Below are 17423 nucleotides of genomic sequence, written 5' to 3' on the forward strand. Positions count from 1 at the left end.
AGAATGAGTTCCTCTTTTTTATGTGAATCGAATCACACCAGACAGAATTGTATCATTCGCTTGTTTGTAAGCGTTTAAATCAGCTGATAACATCATGACGTTGTGTTTGACGAAGGCTCTCTGCATGGTGAAGACACTGCATTATCTTGTTGTTGTGCTGAGCTCTCAGATTTGATCAAAAAGATCTTTGTGTTCAAAGATGAATGAAAGTCTTATGGGTTTGTAATGACATGAGGGTGAGTAGATGATGACACTGGGTGAACTAACTCTTTAAATCCGCTCAATAACAAATAAACAAGATACAATGATAAAGTAATCCTCACTAGTGACATGACAAATTGGCTGAACAAACTATCGGTGAAAGTATCAGCAGAAATTCCATTATAACCGGAATAATCATAACCAGTAATATATCATGCACCTCTACTTTCAGGTTGAGCGGCCAATCTCTAGCACCCCTAGTGTTGCGGTACCTCGTCCATCATCTCTTAGCTCGAAACGGCGGAAGGACCTTAATTCTCTTCCCGCTTCCCAGACATCTACTCAGAACTCCGCACCGGATTATGGATTTTCTTTGTCTCAGTCTCAGGTTCACCTTTCTTCGCCAACTCAGTCGTTCAAGCTCTCCTTGTCTTCCCAGAGAGTTCCCCAAATCAGAAGCTCCTCACAGGCCTCTCAGCCTAAAAAGAAGTCTCGGATGGGCTTCTAAAAATCTGGCTCCAAACAAGGAATGCTACAAGGCAAGTGACCTACTTTTTACTTTTACCTACGAGTGTGTTTGTGTGCAGGAATTCAGCAAATGTGTGTGTATTTGTAATGAATAGCAAATGGTTACTGTTTGAACCAATTAGAGCGTACTAGTGGTCCATGGCTTAATTGCTTGTCCATTTGATTTTGTTTGGCACTTGATAGAACGAGTTTACGTAACTTTGTAGGTTGTCTGTTTACCTGTGCTGCAACCAAATTGCCCAAAAGGGATCTTAATAAAAGCTTGACTTGAAACTTGTATAATGGCTATAGAGGAAAACCGAGGTGTCGTGTCATTATATACGTTTATTACTTGACTTTCCAAATTCTAACCATATTCAAAAACTTGATTCAAATGCTTGCTATGTGGTGTTTTCTAGTGTTTGTTCTCCTTCAAAATTTCATCACTGTATGTAGTGCATTGTGTTATGAAATGGATCTCGTGGTATGTTTATGGCATGTTGCCCACCTGTGTCTCTGAGGGAACAGAAAGATCAGTTCCCAGCCTATGAAAACTGACCTGACACTGTTTCTTTCCAGTGCACTGGTTGTTGCGTTCTCATGAGTTCCTCTTTTTTGTGAATCGAATCACACCAGACAGAATTGCATCATCCGCTTATTTGTAGGCGTTTAAATCGCATGATAACATCATGACGTTGTGGTTGACGAAGGCGCTCTGCATGGTGAAGCCACTGTATTGTCTTGTTGCTGTGTAAAATCCAGTGTCAGTGAAGCTATTTACAGCATCTGCTGGCTGTTAGCCATTTTCTGTGTGTGTGTGTGTGTGTGTGAGATGTAGTTGAGGTTGTTGGGAACAGAGAACCAATTAGAGGTTAAGCTGATATTCATGAAACCCAACTAAGCAAAACAGGAGACATTCAGTGAATTTCAAAATAGCTTTTTTTTTATTGTAAATGTTGTTTTTATATTACCATGACAAAAATAACAATAAATAAGTTAATATCTACAAGAAGCTATACAGAAAGTATATGGATTTTTTTTTTTTTTTACATTTACACAAATTTACATTTTTTTATATTGACCTTTTTTAGGCTTTTTTTGTTGCACATTTTCAACACAGTATTTGTCTTCATACATCGGCTAAAGTGAAACTTGTACTAAGTTGGCAAGTAGGTTAACAACACACTCAAACATACACACAAAAAAATAAACAATCGTTTTTTTTCTTTTTCTCCCTGTGAACGTCATGCACACCACTGTAAATCTCGGACTCTATGACCTCAGAGAGGCGGCAGTTCCTCAGGCACGCAGCTTTCCTGCTGTCACACGCTTACAGTCATGTTACAAAACTGTGCGAAGCACCAAAGTACAAGTCCTAAGTTGTTCTATAACAGTCTAGAGTACCTTGGATATGTCGTATTGAGCCAGCTGGAATGTTGACAAATCCGAACATGCACCAACTACTATAAACGCTATGACTAATTTTTTTTTCTTTTCTTTTTTTTTAGCTGCCAGTGTTGTGCAGTGCTGAATTATTTCACTTTAGCTTAACACACGTAATCAAGAGAGAAGTGTACAGTATGTAGACTGGCTTTTTGTAAAGCAATAAAAGAAGAGTTTTTAAAATACAATTCTGATATTTTGGACTCGTTGGTTTCATTGAACCCAGGCACAATGGCACCTCGCTGTACAACATTAGGTTTCCAGCCAGGAGAGGTCTGTGACATCATCGTGAAAGATGACAAGGAAGCCATTCAGATCATTATTTGGCGTTGTGGTGGACACATCTCCATTGGTGATTGTGCTCCTTGGCAAGTGGTTTAGAGCGTACTACGGTCTGCAGGCACGGGACCGGAAGTTTGAGGGGAAGTAGAGTCCTCCTGCGTCGCTGCCCAGCGAGCTGCTCAGACTCTCTTCCCCAGAGCTCAGGTCTTCGCTTGAATCCTCACTGTTGGAAGAGGAACAAACACAGTCAGATGCAATCATGTTTTGTACTTTTGTTAAAGATTCCCCTGAAACCATTAGTCATTTAATCAGGGAATGTCCTAAGGTGCAATTTTTTTTGGAGAGAATTTAGTCTGCTTTTTTTTTAGGGAGCTGAGGTTAATTCTGTAGAAGATTTATGTGACGTTCAGGTGTTTCTTTGGATGGTGTCGATAAATATATTTATTTCTAATTTAATTATTATATTTGGTCATTATTATTATATGGCTTGAAACAAATGCCTATACTTGAACGATTTAACACCAAGACACTAAAATGTATTTGGAAATCGTGAAAGTGATACAAACTATCCAGTTGTACCGTCACAGTTCATTTTTTTTTTTTTTTTCTATTTAGCTTAATTTTTTTTTACATTTCTGTTTATTTCAGTTTTAGTACTTCAGTTAGTCACAAAGGCAAGTTTTTCACTAATATGCTGATGGTTTCAATCAAGCTTAACCCAGAATGTACTCTTGATTGTACAATATGCTTGGTTCTCAAAAGAGATGTTTTTGTTCCAAGTAACTGGCCACACCTCACACACACCCATCTCTTACTCGCATGTGATTCTGTACAACCTGTGACTTGTTTGTAAACAGACATTATTCTCTACCCACATTCCATCGCTGCGCCTAGTTTGACGTGTATGCATATCTAACCCATTAGCCATCTCAAAGCAGTGCGTCCTGTCTAGATTTTCAGCCTGTAATCAGCTGTGTCGCTGAGCTTCAGGAATGACTTATTGCTCTTGGCGAATAAAACACGCTTGGGTTGGTTGCTGGGCTGTGACTAACCATTAGTAGTTCTCAAGTGTAACGGTTAAGACACCTGATAGTAAGACGTTGGGTGCGGCGTACAGAAAGAACCTCAGCCTGTGCTGACGGCAGGGTTGTGACGTAAGTGGCGTGTGTCAGTAAAACACCAGGGTTAAGTCATATGTCATGTGATTTGGAAAAACTGATTGAACTGAAACCAGAAGTTGTGATGGAAAATTGCGCACAGGCGTACTCTATGTAAATTATTCCCAAGTTTGTTTATTTGCTGCTATTTCCTGATGTTTTAATCTGTAGAATAACAAAATTTAAGTATTGTAATGTGGGATATAATGTGACCGATTGATTGAATGTTCCAGTGTTATTTTAGTATTATTTATATTCTATTATAGTATTTATTAATATTTTAAATTAGTTTAAAAATATATATTTCGGTTATTTAGTTCAGGTTTTAGTAATTTTATGTGTTTGTCATTTTTGTTTTATCAGTCATTTTAGTACTTGTTTTATTTCACTTAGTTGCAAAGGTATCATATCTAATATTTAAGTTATATTTTATTTCTGTTACCGAATACTACCTTGAATAGTTTTGCCTTTAGTTACCGATGCCACAGAAAATCATTTTGATTTGTACATTTGGCCCATAGACATCCATTGCGACAAAATTGTCTTTTTGTTTTGCAAACTGAATGACATCTAAATAATTTTCTGTGGTAATCAAACTTGACCGAAACTATCTGTATGCGGTTAAACCAGAAAATTCCTGTTACTTTCTGCTTCCTGATTATCATGAGTGTGACATAATGCCCGTGTGTTTCCGCAGGTCAGCTGTTTACCTCTCGCTCTCGTCCCACGCGCCCTCTGGAATTGTGGGTAGCTCTGGGATACAGCGGTAGCTGCTGTGCAAGTTCTGCGCTGTCCTCCGCGAGACGATCCACACCAGTTTCTTGTTGTCGGGTTTGGCACATTCGGGAGAGGAGTACTCCCTCATACACTGGTTTACGAGGCCACGCCAGTGTGCCAGGTCAGCCTTCGAGATCTGAGTAGGGCAACAGACACTGCTGCGTTAGACACCAGCTTACATAAGGACAGGGCACAGAGCCAGCGTAATTTCATATGGGACGGGACCGACAACTGTAAACTAATAGTCTGTTGGCGACAGGACACTTTTAAGTGCTTTGGATTTTTTCCTACACCATGGATGAAAGTGCTGGTGAAACTAAAGGACTATTTTTGATCAATCAATTGTAATGGATTGATGTGTTCACAATGTTTTGGTACAAAATTGTTCGATTAAACTAGTTCTACTCAACCAGTCTGTGATCGTCACTTTTTGAAAGGTTTTATTTTGATGCTCAGGGCATTTTACCTTCAAGTGTGTCTGTATGCGGTGGAAGATCTCGAGCAGATCCGCAGACTGTAAGGCCTCGATCTCAAGCATCAAGAGCGACAAGGCGAGCACCGAAGGCTAAAAAAAAGAGGAGAAAGTTCATCAATTCAAACTTCCTATAATTCACTTCTAGCATCTGTCTATTTGTTTTGAAGTAATTCTTACTTTTGCTTTGGAGAAAACAATTCTGCATAGGCAGGCTTTCAGCTGGGCTTCCAGTTTGTCAAGATTCAGGACGTCTTTTCTGCAAGAGAGAAAAAGAGTTGATGGTCAAAGTGCATTAAATTTGAGCTTCGCTTTAGGTACTGTTAGCTGAGCTGTTTGCCATTTAACAAGCTGTTGCTGTGCAGTCTGGTCAGAAGATTATCCTAGTTTTTCATGGCTGACTGGATTCACTGTGACCCATTTACTGCAAAATGCTCAAAGTGCATTTGCCAGCTCTGTTTATCAACCTTCATGAGTCAGTTTCCTTTGTCAATACTGCACATTTAAAAAGTTTATCTGGGTTTGAAGTTTGATAATGCCACCACCTATTCTTACCTGTTGGATGTGTGCGAAAGTGCAATGGCGTGGTATAAATGCAGAAAGGTTAAGGCTGTGACGGCTTTGAACTGGAAGTTGAGCTTCTCAGAAATGATCTTCTCCATTCGGCTGAGGTCGGAGATGGTAAACTTGCTCTGGCTGATGCGAATGAGCTCGTGGCTGGACGAAACATTGCATTCTTCTTCGGTCACTCGGACGGCGATGTGGAGGCAGCCAATGCTGATGCAGGCCAAATACTTGGACTGAACCTTTACGCAAAACACAGAACCGATGTTATACCAGCGAAGACATCATGCTAATCAATTGGAATCCGTTATAATTAACTGGTTACCTTCATCATAGCTAGAAACCTGTCCAGCAGGTTAACGGCTAGTACAAAGGTCTGAGTGCTGTAACCGAAGAAATTGGTCAGACTCAAGAGATCTTCCACTCGAGCATCTCGACATTTGGCTGAAACTCCATTACCGTTCTGTGTGGACAAGGAGAAATAAGGAACATTTCAAGTTAAAACTGTGATTTTTTTTCTATTAGGCTTCATATTGTCAACAGGACCATCAAAGGAATAGTTCACAAAAAAAAGGTCATCCTTTACTCACCCTCAAGTTGTTCTAAACCTGTATGAATTTCTTCCTTCTGCTGAACACAAAAGATATTTGAAGAATATGGGTAGCCAAACAGTTGATGGATCCCAATTGACTTCCATAGTATGGAAAAAAAAATACTATGGAAGTCAATGGGGCCCATTAACTGTTTGGTTACAGGCGTTCTTCAAAATATCATGTTTGTGTTCAGCAGAAGAAAGAAACTCATACAGGATTGGAACAACTTGAGGGCGAGTAAATTTTTTATTTTTGGGTGAACTATTCCTTTAAGAGTTGTTTTTTTATTTACATTATAAAAAGTCAAATGCAATGCAAATTTCTACAATTTATATTTTCAAATAAAGGTTTTATATGTATTTTCACAGGAGTTGGTAAAACTAGTTTACCTCTTGGGTGGATTCGATCAAACTGAGACCCGTTTCTTTAGGCAGATAATGAACCTCCAGCTCCAGATTGCTCTTCAGCTCCTTCATCAATTTGAAGGCCTCCATATTTTCACTTTAACTGGGTTTCAAGTCTCCAAAGCACCTTAAAAAGGAAAACAAAGTGAGTAAGTTCAGTTCACCCAGGGCGATGGGTCAAGGTTTTGCCCAGCCCCCTCCGCACAGCTGAGCTTCGGTGTCGGGTTTCGCTGGTTAACGCCTTCTTACAGGAGATACAAACAAACAAATCCGACATATTCTGTCTGAGAGATGCACATAAATGTGGAAACGTCCTTTTTAAAAGCACTAACTTGATTATTAAGGTTAGAATAGCATCGAAAGTCAATGTAATCCAGTGGAGCTCAGTTGATCCTTCAGCTGGAAAATACCCCGACCAGAGGGGGAGGGGTTTAAAGCTTTACACTGCTGTACAGTGTATGTTTTTAACCTAGTTACGTTATTTACGGTTTATCTGTGCATTACAATATAATAAATCGGGCCCTGTAACATTTTACGGATCAATCCATTCGACTCAGAAGTATACAAAGATTGACTTCAAATTATACATGTAACGTACTGGATTAGAAAGTAAACATCAAAGACGACCAAAAAAACAAGTGCTTCGGTCATTCCAGTAAAAATAATGCATAACTTTCATTAATGAAATACACAAATGATCGATCAAATACCATTACAATCTAGAAGAAATATACAAATGACTCCTATGCGAAATTTAACGTTAGCCCATAAAATGCCAGGATAACCAAAGATCAAACCCATTTTCATAATAATAAAAATAACATTTAAACAGTGACAGTTCATCTAGACGGACATCTAAAAAGGAAACCAATGTTAACGACAACTATTGAAGATAAATAAAGGTAAATTACCAGAGATGTTAAAAGGACATATTGTGTTTGTGTATCCGAGTCTTTCGTCTGTTTTGTGTTTTCTGCTTCTCTTCTCTTTCCTTTTGTTGATGTTGAATGTAGCTCCGCCCCTCTGGGCCTGGCACGTATGAAACGTAAGTCTCTCTGTTTAGATACATTTTGGCGATTTATAACGAATGCTTTTGTCATTCCTACACTTAATTAACTGTATTTTATGTTATTTTATCTTTATGACACATACGTTTTAAATATTTCATGCTGTAAAGCATACAAGCGTATTTTTAAAGCTCTCCGGGTCTTAGGATACTGACAGTCTAACCGACCAATAGAATCGCCCGAAGATGTAGCGTTCAAATAGTCCGCCCAAAATTCTCGGCGCTCATTGGCTGCTAGGTTCCATGTAGACGCCGACCATTGGTTAGACTCGATAGCTTGTCCTGCAATCCGAATGGTTGTTGCTGGGTTTGTTTTGACAGGGTTGCCAGGGGGTAGAAAATTTATTACAAATGCATTCCTTTCTTATGTTCATTTTTGTGATGAGTTTCTGAATGTAGATGCCATTTGTAGTGAATTTTGATTCAGATGTTATAATAAATTGACGCATTAAAGGTGAAAATATTCAGAAATATGACACTCAGACACATCGAATTTAATAATAATAAAAGTATTTTAGTTATGAATTATTATTTATAGTACTATAACATTACTACTATAATAGTGATAATATAATACAAGTATTATAATATAATTTATGTTATTTATTTGGGAATTTGTTTAAACTTCCCCTTAAAGCTTAATGTCCGTGATGAAATAGGATCTAGATGTTAAAATATTATAATTTATGAATTGACATTTTATCCATTTAATGTCTCGTTTTTGCGTTGTTTTCTGTTTTTCTGTGTCATCTTGAGATATGGATTGTATATGAAAGTAGTCCTTTACAGTACAACCAACACTCAAATCCGCCAGAGAAAGTAGTCCTTTTATGTCACAATTACCGAATTCACAATAATTTCCATTGATAAATAAACATCTGACTAAATCTAAATTAACTTGGGCTTTTTAGTATGTCTAATCGTTTAGAATTTACCGTAATATTTTTTTATTTATAAGAAAATGTTTCGGTGGAGGTTTCTGTGCGCGGTGAGGAGGTTAACGGAAGGTTCTCCTTCCCTTCTCAGTCTCCTCCTCGGAAGTAGACGTCCGTGTCTATATTCCGTTCATTTTATTTTTCATATCAGTTTGGAAATATCCCTTTTAGATTTTTAAAACCCCAACCAAATTTCACAGCAAGCATGGAGGCGAAGCTGGACGCTTAGAAAGATGACTGATTCCGGTTTGCTCCTTTATTTTACCTCAATTTAATGGACCGGATGATCTGCGTTTCCCACAACCTTGCAGGGGAGGTAAAAATCTAACCGTTTCTACGAGATTTTATTAACCGATATCACCATTTAGCTTGTTTAAACCAGCGTGGATAGATATAAATATTCCATTAAAATACTAAATTAGGATTTTTGGAGTAGTTATGTGTGTAGGATTGCATGTATAACGTTACTGATCTATTACTGTGTAGCTTGTCAGCTAACACGCATCTAACGTAACGTTAATGTAAACTGCGTCAACTCAACACTATTAACATTTCATACTAAGCTAACTTAGTGATATGGATTTTGTCGTGTTTAAAGTAATATTTAACTATAAACAGTACGGGTGTTGTACTTGTATACACCAGTATTACATTTATAGAGTATGAATATGATGCTTAATCAATTCTTATTATTTGTCCTCAATTTAAATGGCAAGTGAACCCATTATCATAATCATAATCAATTCATAGCTGATTTATCATAATTTTTCTTTCTTTCTTCATTTTGTGTTCATTGTTGTTGTTGTTTTTAAACGCTTTCATTTTAATCATAACAATCAGTAACAGTGCAACAATAGGAATAGCAATATAAGTATATGTATAATTATTAATGTTTGACGAATGTTATTAAAATGTAATTATAATTTTGCAATTGGTTTGGATAAAATACTAATACTAAACATTTATTTATTCTAGACTTTGTTTTTAAATGTGATTAATAATAGACTTAATAATAAAAACAATTCCCAAGGCAACCCAGACATCCCTTGTAATTTCTGAGCGAATATATTTGTAATATCTGTTTTTGAGATGTTGTGTTCTGCGCTCAGGTAGCTGTATCCAGTGGGGAGGTAGGCTTGTCCAGGGTGTGTGATGAAGTTCACCCAGCCCTTGGAAAGCCGGAAGCTGTCATCTCTTCTAGAGAATGCAGTTTCTAGGGAAGCCAAACTATGGAAGGGTTACGTGCCAAAGAAACCTACCAACCAGGTGAGTCTGTCATCTCTGGATTGTTAGGTATGATGACAAAACACTGTTTACATAGTGGGAGTCAGTTTCTGTCCAGGTACAATGTGAATAGTAATGTTGTCATCATCATTGTCATGTACTGTCATTTGGAAGCCTGAATTTCAGAAGATCCCTTAATATACTGCAGTATGCATTTATGACTTGCTTTATAAATCCAGAATTTTGTAGACACACAGAGACACTGAGATGTAGTTTTATCTCCAGATACTGATGTCTGTTGTGACTATATGGGGCGTTTGTGTCTGTTGCACGCACATATGTGACAGTGTCTGAGGTTTGCTAGTACCTAAACTGATCCTGATGGGAACTGTGGCATTTTAATTGTGCATACAATTTGTGTTTGCATTTAGTTTGAAGTCATAATTATTTATGAAAAAAAAATGCATTTCTATTATAAATAAGTATCTGTGCATTTAAGTCTACTCGGATCGACAGTAAAAACGTTTTTTTTTGTGTGGATCTGAGTCAGCATGGGTTGTTTTCTGTTTGATTTGACTCTGTTTTTATTGTTTAGGATACAGATATTTCCCCAGAAAAGCGTGATGAGGCCGTCCGGTGGTTGAGGGATGTGCATTCCCAGCTGAAGCTTTATCCAGAGACCCTCTGCCTGGCCATCGGCATCCTGGATCGCTTCCTCTCTGCCATTAAGGTAATGTTTAAAAACATCTGACCGGTCAAGGTCTTCTGTCCCAGTCAATGATTATGGTTTTATGGCATTTTCCGTTATACAGCTGTCCATAACAGGTTTTAGCTGTGTGTTGGCTGGTCTAATTGCAGCCCATGATAGGTATATTTCACTTAATAACACCCTATTTTAAAAAACAATTATAATAATGTTCTCGCTTTCTCTTCTTCGTTTCATTTCTGATAAAGCTTGTGTATTATTTGAGCTTATTCTTAGTATTGTGTGCAGCAAATATTGCAGCTCTTATGATACATTTCATATGATATTCCACATTTGTAAGGTGCAAAAGCAATATTTATCAGATGCATTAAAAGCTAAATTTGTCAGATGCATTTAAATTTGTGCATGTATGCAGTATGCATTATAATGAATGGATTTATTGTTCTCATTTTGGTATGATTAGCATAATTGCATTTATGATCATATGTTAACTTGTGTGCAGTGAAGTTTTTTAAACTCTGTTATATAACTTCTACCGTTATGTAATAGTTAGATTTACAGATAAAAGTTAGGTAACTATTTAGCTTAGTGGTTTTATTATACAACACTGAATATCTTTTGCTCTCTTGTCTTTGTGCCAATTTCTTTTAGAACATCAGAAAAGGCTCCTGAACATTCATGGGCTGCAGAGACAATTCTAGATGTTTTTGTTTTTGAGAGCGAAAGTGAAACTGCCTGCGCAGTATTTTTAGATGCAGCTACATGGCACTCACTGCAGATCTGATTAGTTCTTGTGCTTTGGCTCTCAAGTGAACAGGAAGTTCACATGTGTGTGAGCAACATTTGCCCTTACCTGTTTGTGACAAATCATTATATATTAAAGAGTGGGATATGTATCCAGGATTTCCATTAAATCAGTCCTGAAATCCCCAACAGGCTTTTAATCTCCTTTAAAACAAGATTTGATCAAGTGGTGTTCACTAGATATGTCGCATAGGCCACACTTGCATTTTCAAGACCCCCCCCCCCCCCCTTTCCGTTAAACATATTTTATTGGATTGTCCCACTTTTAATACAAGTAGACAATGCAGTAAGCTCACTTAAGAAGTTTAGTGAAATTGTACCCGAAGAGAGTTTAGGAGTTAAATCATATGTTAATGTAAAACATCTTGTATTATATTTCCTGCTGTTATGTTTTTTCTTTTTAGTGTATTTAAGCAACTTTTTGTTTTTGCCATGAAGATAGTCTCAGATGCTGACATGGCATTTAAAAAAACACATACTACTACTAACTGTAGTGACAAGCTCTGCATACACAATGAGCAGTGCACGAGATGTTTCATTGCAGTACCGTCATTGATCAATCTCTCTCTCTCTCTCTCTCTCTCTCTCTTTTTCAGGCCCGTCCTAAGTACCTGCGCTGTATCGCCATCTCTTGTTTCTTCCTGGCTGTTAAGACCAGCGAGGAAGATGAGGTGAATTAAATATTAATATGCCAATCTACGATCAGAGGCACTAGAGCTGATGCATGTTCAAGTTCGGTCATCATGGCTCTCCGTGGCTTTAACTGCTATTTGTGTAGCAGTTAAAACTGTGACCCTGGATGGAGCATCTCTGATGTCACGAGGGAGTAGATAAAGCCCTTTCAAGTCTAAAATCAGCCCCGGTTTGATGGCCTTTTAGTAAAAAGTGTTCTTTACTGAGACTGAAGTATGAAGTAAAACATTCCCATCAGCTGCTTCATGAAAAGACAGTGAGACATTTTCTGTAGGAATATAACCACTGAGATTTCTGTACTTGTTTCTACTTAAAACGCCAAAGATGGACTAATGTTTAATCCGATTATTTTCTGGCAGCCCTTTAAAGTCATTTCTGGCTAGAACGGACCATGTGATGTGGCTTAAACTTAATGAAGCAATTACCAAAATTAGTTCAAAGTTATGCCATTACTGTTAGAATTCAAGCTTCTTTTTTTCAACCAGTATGTTTGTGTTTTAATAATGCTGTGTGTTTCTGTGGACGTCTCTGTGTGTGTAACCGTTAATTGTGTGTCTTTGCAGCGGATCCCTTCGCTGAGAGAGCTGGCGTCCAGCAGCAAATGTGGCTGTTCTCCGTCGGAGATCTTGCGGATGGAGAGGATTGTTCTGGATAAGCTAAACTGGGACCTGCACTCCACCACCGCACTGGACTTCCTTTACATCGTGAGTGCACTTACTCTCTCTCTCTCTCTCTCACTCTCTCTCTCTCACTCTCTCACTCACTCACTGACTCACTCACTCACTCACTCACTCACTCACTCACTCACTCACTCACTCACTCACTCACTCACTCACTCACTCACAAGCAAGATGCCACCAAACTTTTGACAGATGCTAAACTCTGCTTCATATATATTCCTGGGTCTCAGCCAGACTTCCATACAAATACAGAAAATGTCAATGTTCCCCAGCACAAGTATGTCACTAAGATGTTACATAACGCTGCATCTGGTAAACACGTTGAAAAAAATGTTTGAGATTTTAAATGCATGTCAATGTCTAACTTTTGACAGGAACATTTCTTTGACTTATTGCAGATGAGCAAAAGCTCTAAAAAAAAATATACATCTTTCAGATGCAAAAACAAAGCACATCAAATGGACATCACAAATGGATGTGTGTGTGTGTTCAATGAGTCGGTGAATGTCAATTACAGATGCATAATATATATGGTAACACTTTACAATAATTTGTTAACTTTAGTTACGCCGTGTGTCCACCAAAGCGTTTTTTCACGCGGCTGGCGTGTTTTTTAAATTGTTTTCAATGGGAGCGCCGCGTTTTTAAAACGCCATGAACGTAACGAGGCGGTGAGTGTTCTGCGTTTTTTACAGGTCGCCGAGAGTTGAAGAATGTTCAACTTTGGGTAAAACGCAGCGCTCATCACTGTCACTTTTTACCCAACCGTCCAATCACAGTGGAGGAGGGGCGGGACTAATACCACACCGACCAATGGATATTCTATATCATAGCAACGAAGTGTCTCAACTGGAAAAAAAAAAAAAACGCATAGCTCGGCGTTTTCAGCAGAGTGCCTAGCGTTTTCAGCTGGCTAAAAACGCTTTGGTGGACACACGGCCTTAATGCATTAGCTAACAATGAGGAATAGATTTTCACAGCATTTCTAAATCTTACATGTTAATGCTTGTTCATAAAAATACAATTGTTCATTATTTGTTCATGTTAGATCACAGTGCATTAACTGAACAGAAACAACTTCTGATTTTAAAAATGTATTTCTAAATGTTGAAACGAAACAATAAGCAGTGTTAATCTTAATGTTAAAGTATTGTTTATTGTTAATGTAACTAATGTAGTTGACTAATGTTAACAAATGAAACTTATTGTAAAGCAAAGTGTTTTACTTTATCACTATCTGATTTGGTTCATATTGGAAGCAGATAATCTCAGTTTAGTTAAATCACACAGAACACTAAACTAGTTCACAAAAGTACTAAACTGTTGTAAAACCTAATCTTAATGTTGATCATATTTAAAGTTATCCAAACTAATGCTATCTGTCTATATTTTACATACAAAAATTCACACACAGACGACAACGTTGTAAAAACGATCCCCGTTCACACGGATCAGTGAAAACCACTAAAACGTTGTATTCATGCCAGGCCAGTAGGTGGTGATGTCACTTTTCAAAGAAACACTAAACATCCATAGACTGAACATGTAATACATTATGCATGCACATGATGTCACCGTTCTCATAAGTTCACTTTTTTGTAGTTTACAAAGAGACAATAGCGGTATCTTTTCAAAAACATGCAATCTGAAACCCGTATTCGAAAGTTTCCATAGTTTGTGTTTTCTGGCCCCCAAAACGGCGTGTAAATAAACTGGCAAAAAGGCTTTTAATTGAAGACAGTGTTGTGTAAACATCCGCTAAGTCAGCCAACAAATGTTGCTATTAGTAATGAGAGAAATTTAATTTAGATGAGATTTTTTTTCTCTGCATATTTTCTCGATTTTTTTTGTTAATATCCAGCTCTCCATGTGGCTGCTGAAGGACTGTCAGTGTATCTGATTAAGTGCTGAGATCCAAAAGAAGATTAATTTGTAATCATTTGTATCTACCCTTTCTCTCGGTGCAGTTCCATGCGATGGTTCTGAGCTGTAAGTCCGGGCGGCTGAATGTGGCGTTGTCGGGTCTGAACCCGTCACAGCACGTGGCTCTGCTCACCCAGCAGCTCTTCCACTGTCTGACCCACAATGCACTGCTGCAGGTGCGCGGCTCATTGCTGTCCCTCGGCCTCATCACGCTGGAGCTGGAGAAACTCTGTCCTGATTGGCTCGCTCTCACTGTCGACCTGCTGCACAAACTACAGGTAAGAACTGATGAAGTGCAGTGCCTCCAAAGTGTGTTTGAATACATTATAATGTACGATTCATTTAAACTAAACTCTTCCGGGATGTCTAACATTAGTGACACTTTTCCATACGGTCCAACGAGATGATTTCCATGTGTTAAGAGTAACATGAACATTGTTTGTAAAATGAATAAGAGATTTTAGAGGGAGGGCAGATCCAAACATTTCCATTGAACAAATACATAGTGGTCAGAAAGATCACATTGATGTGGAGGCCTGAACCACTAAATCAGGTTAAGTGTCAGTCACGTTTTGCAATCATCCAGTTATCTCCTCATTCCTCGCTTACAGGGGCTCTTTTCATCCATGATGAAGTCGCACTAGCGTACATAATCCATCTCACATGCTTGTGTTTCTGTAGACTCTCTAACCCTTATCATAACTCAAAAGAGGCCCGGTCATTCACTTCTCCAAACACACTCGGTTATCTCTGCCAGCAGCGAGCTCAACGCCAAACAAAGAAGAAAGAGCTTTAAAAGTCATACATGTACAAACTTATGAAGAAATTCCCAAAGTTCAAGTTTACTGCTTCATGTAGCTTTAAAAATATAGGTTCAGTAACTAATACTGTAGTGTAAACACCAGTTAAGGAGTTTTAAAATATGAATGACTGTCTGTATTGAACATTGATGTATTTTTCTATGATATATACACCATCATTCAAAAGTTTGGGTTTGTTCAGGTTTAAAAAATAAGTCTCTTCTGCTCGCCAAGCCTGCATTTATTTGATAAAAATTACTGTAAAAACAGGAAACTTCAAATTCGAATAATATTTCACAATATTACTATTTTCAGCATCATTACTCCAGTCTTCAGTGTCACATGATCCTTCAGAAATCATTCTAATATGTGGATTTGATGCTCAAGAAACATTTCTGATTTCAATTATCAATCAATTATCAACAAACAGTTTTTTGATGAATAGAAAGTTTAAAAAAGCAGCATTTAACATTTTTTGTAACATTATAAATGTCTTTACTGTCACTTTTGATCAAATTAGTTTGTCTTTGCTGAATAAATGACTTACTGACCCCAAACTTACAAACAATAGTGTATATCTGATATTATATGTGCAAGCACACTTTTCTTAGATGCAGAACTAACACCGTATGTGTATTTTTCCGCTTCCTCTCTTTCAGATCGACAGTTCTCAGCTGATTGGCTGTCGAGAGCTGGTTGCACGTTGCCTGTCCACACACACGGCTTCCCTGCCTCCTAACACTGTGTACATCTGCCATCCCCTGGCGAACGCCCCGGGGCCTCGGGACTGGGGAGTCCTGCCCGCCTGGCACGTGTCCCCCGCTCCGACAGCACCCGCTGACCCCAACACCACACACAACCGTTCAAGCAAGTCCTCGGCCAAGCGGAAGGTGGAACACATGGAGGTGGACGAGTATTTCGATGGGATCAAGCGCCTGTACAACGAGGAGAGTCCCCAGGAGGGGGCGCTCATGTGTACGGGCCAAACCGTGGGAGGAGGGAAGCAGAACGCTGGCTCCTCCCCCTGCCCGCCTCTCCAACCGGCCAGAGAAACCTAGAGGAAGAAAATCACACAACCACAGCAACCGAGTTCATCAGCTCACCTCAGAGCAAGAGAGAGGCCAAAAATACTAACAAAAAAACATTCTGTGCATGATTCCATTTCATAACCGTTCACTGAGCGTACACATAAAAGGCTTTGAAAAAGCAGAAAAAAAAATCTATATATAAAGGAAAAATGTTTGCAAAAAAAGTAGGAATATTTTTTCCTCTATCTGTGGAAACTGGTATAGTTCCTGTTTGTCTCTTTTTATGTGTATTTCCTGACATTTATTTCATCTGTAACTTTCACTGTCCTTTTCTCTCTTTTTATTTGTCAAACACAGCCCTCAACATTTCTGAGTGCTCTTTATATATATATATATATATATATATATATATATATATATATATATATATATATATTATATATATATATGTGTGTGTGTGTGTGTATGTGAAGGCTGTGGTAAAAGTGGCATTTCTGAATATGTATATTAGACACACTTGTTCACAGCTGGGTCTAATTGCTCGTGATTGTGTGTGTGTGTGTGTGTGATCATTGAGTGTGTGTGTGAGCATTTGAAGGGTGATAATGTCCCTATCACTTCCTTAAACTGAGCATTAACGATGAGCTGGTGTTATCCGTGGCATTAGATCACACATGGCGTGACTTGGTTAGTTGAACTGTTTGTCGCTTGTTCTAAACCTAGTAATATAACTGTTATATCGAGTAGAATAAAATGCATATGATTCTGAACTAACATAAGAAGCTTTAGACCTTCACCATTCCTTTTGCTGATCATAATAACCTCCATGCGCTGTTCCTGCCGAAAGCTTTCTCTCGTGCTCTGAGGTGCTGATGACAGTCCGGGACGCTGCTGAGAAACCTCCCAAAGCTCAAATAAATGAAAACGTACTGAACTGCTGATGTCTCTGTGTCATTTTTTTCCTGTGTGTGTGTGTAACAATACTGTACTCTTAACAATGAAATCTGATATTTTTACTGGCGAACTCATTGCACTCACAAACAATAGGGAGAAACAGAGGTCATGATAGTGATACACAGGTCATGCTTTTATGTCATCCTTTGTGTTCTGTATGCGATGTATGTGCTTTAGCTAATGGATGAGTTGCTGAAGAAGTATCTAAAG

The 17423-nt window shown here is 38.3% G+C and overlaps 3 protein-coding genes across 3 annotated transcripts in view; 2 read left to right on the forward strand and 1 right to left on the reverse strand.

The window, feature by feature from the left end:
* The window catches only part of taf1c (TATA-box binding protein associated factor, RNA polymerase I subunit C), a 28566-nt gene extending 23792 nt beyond the window's left edge, over positions 1-4774 (forward strand). Inside the window, exons 15-16 of the mRNA XM_079585833.1 lie at positions 434-740; positions 4288-4774. Of these exons, the coding sequence (XP_079441959.1) occupies positions 434-709 (276 nt within the window). The 3' untranslated portion in view covers positions 710-740; positions 4288-4774. The remainder of the gene's footprint in view (positions 1-433; positions 741-4287) is intronic.
* On the reverse strand, positions 1629-7627 carry ccng2 (cyclin G2). Its single transcript, XM_079585834.1, has 8 exons — positions 7312-7627; positions 6386-6527; positions 5729-5866; positions 5395-5645; positions 5020-5098; positions 4834-4932; positions 4301-4503; positions 1629-2656 (listed from the first exon to the last, which is right to left on the reverse strand). The coding sequence occupies exons 2-8, from the start codon at positions 6488-6490 to the stop codon at positions 2539-2541; spliced, it is 993 nt and encodes a 330-aa protein (XP_079441960.1). The 5' UTR covers positions 6491-6527; positions 7312-7627; the 3' UTR covers positions 1629-2538.
* An 820-nt stretch (positions 7628-8447) lies between these two features.
* Positions 8448-17193, forward strand: ccni (cyclin I). Its single transcript, XM_079585332.1, has 7 exons — positions 8448-8717; positions 9511-9667; positions 10221-10355; positions 11732-11806; positions 12392-12532; positions 14476-14709; positions 15891-17193. The coding sequence occupies exons 2-7, from the start codon at positions 9554-9556 to the stop codon at positions 16287-16289; spliced, it is 1098 nt and encodes a 365-aa protein (XP_079441458.1). The 5' UTR covers positions 8448-8717; positions 9511-9553; the 3' UTR covers positions 16290-17193.
* Positions 17194-17423: the final 230 nt, after the last annotated feature.

This window comes from Phoxinus phoxinus, assembly GCF_949152265.1.
Source record: "Phoxinus phoxinus genome assembly, chromosome: 17".
In the NCBI taxonomy this organism is placed as follows: domain Eukaryota; kingdom Metazoa; phylum Chordata; class Actinopteri; order Cypriniformes; family Leuciscidae; genus Phoxinus; species Phoxinus phoxinus.

What these genes read in the sequence shown, in the direction of transcription:
- ccng2 (XM_079585834.1), bottom strand. Translation starts at nt 6,490, where the DNA reads ATGGAGGCCTTCAAATTGATGAAGGAGCTGAAGAGCAATCTGGAGCTG. An exon ending in TGATCGAATCCACCCAAGAG is followed by an intron (nt 5,867 to 6,385) that starts GTAAACTAGTTT and finishes TTGTCCACACAG; the next exon opens with AACGGTAATGGAGTTTCAGC. An exon ending in GCGTGGGACGAGAGCGAGAG is followed by an intron (nt 2,657 to 4,300) that starts GTAAACAGCTGA and finishes CTCTTCCAACAG; the next exon opens with TGAGGATTCAAGCGAAGACC.
- ccni (XM_079585332.1), top strand. Translation starts at nt 9,554, where the DNA reads ATGAAGTTCACCCAGCCCTTGGAAAGCCGGAAGCTGTCATCTCTTCTA. An exon ending in CAAAGAAACCTACCAACCAG is followed by an intron (nt 9,668 to 10,220) that starts GTGAGTCTGTCA and finishes TTTATTGTTTAG; the next exon opens with GATACAGATATTTCCCCAGA. An exon ending in GCTTCCTCTCTGCCATTAAG is followed by an intron (nt 10,356 to 11,731) that starts GTAATGTTTAAA and finishes TCTCTTTTTCAG; the next exon opens with GCCCGTCCTAAGTACCTGCG.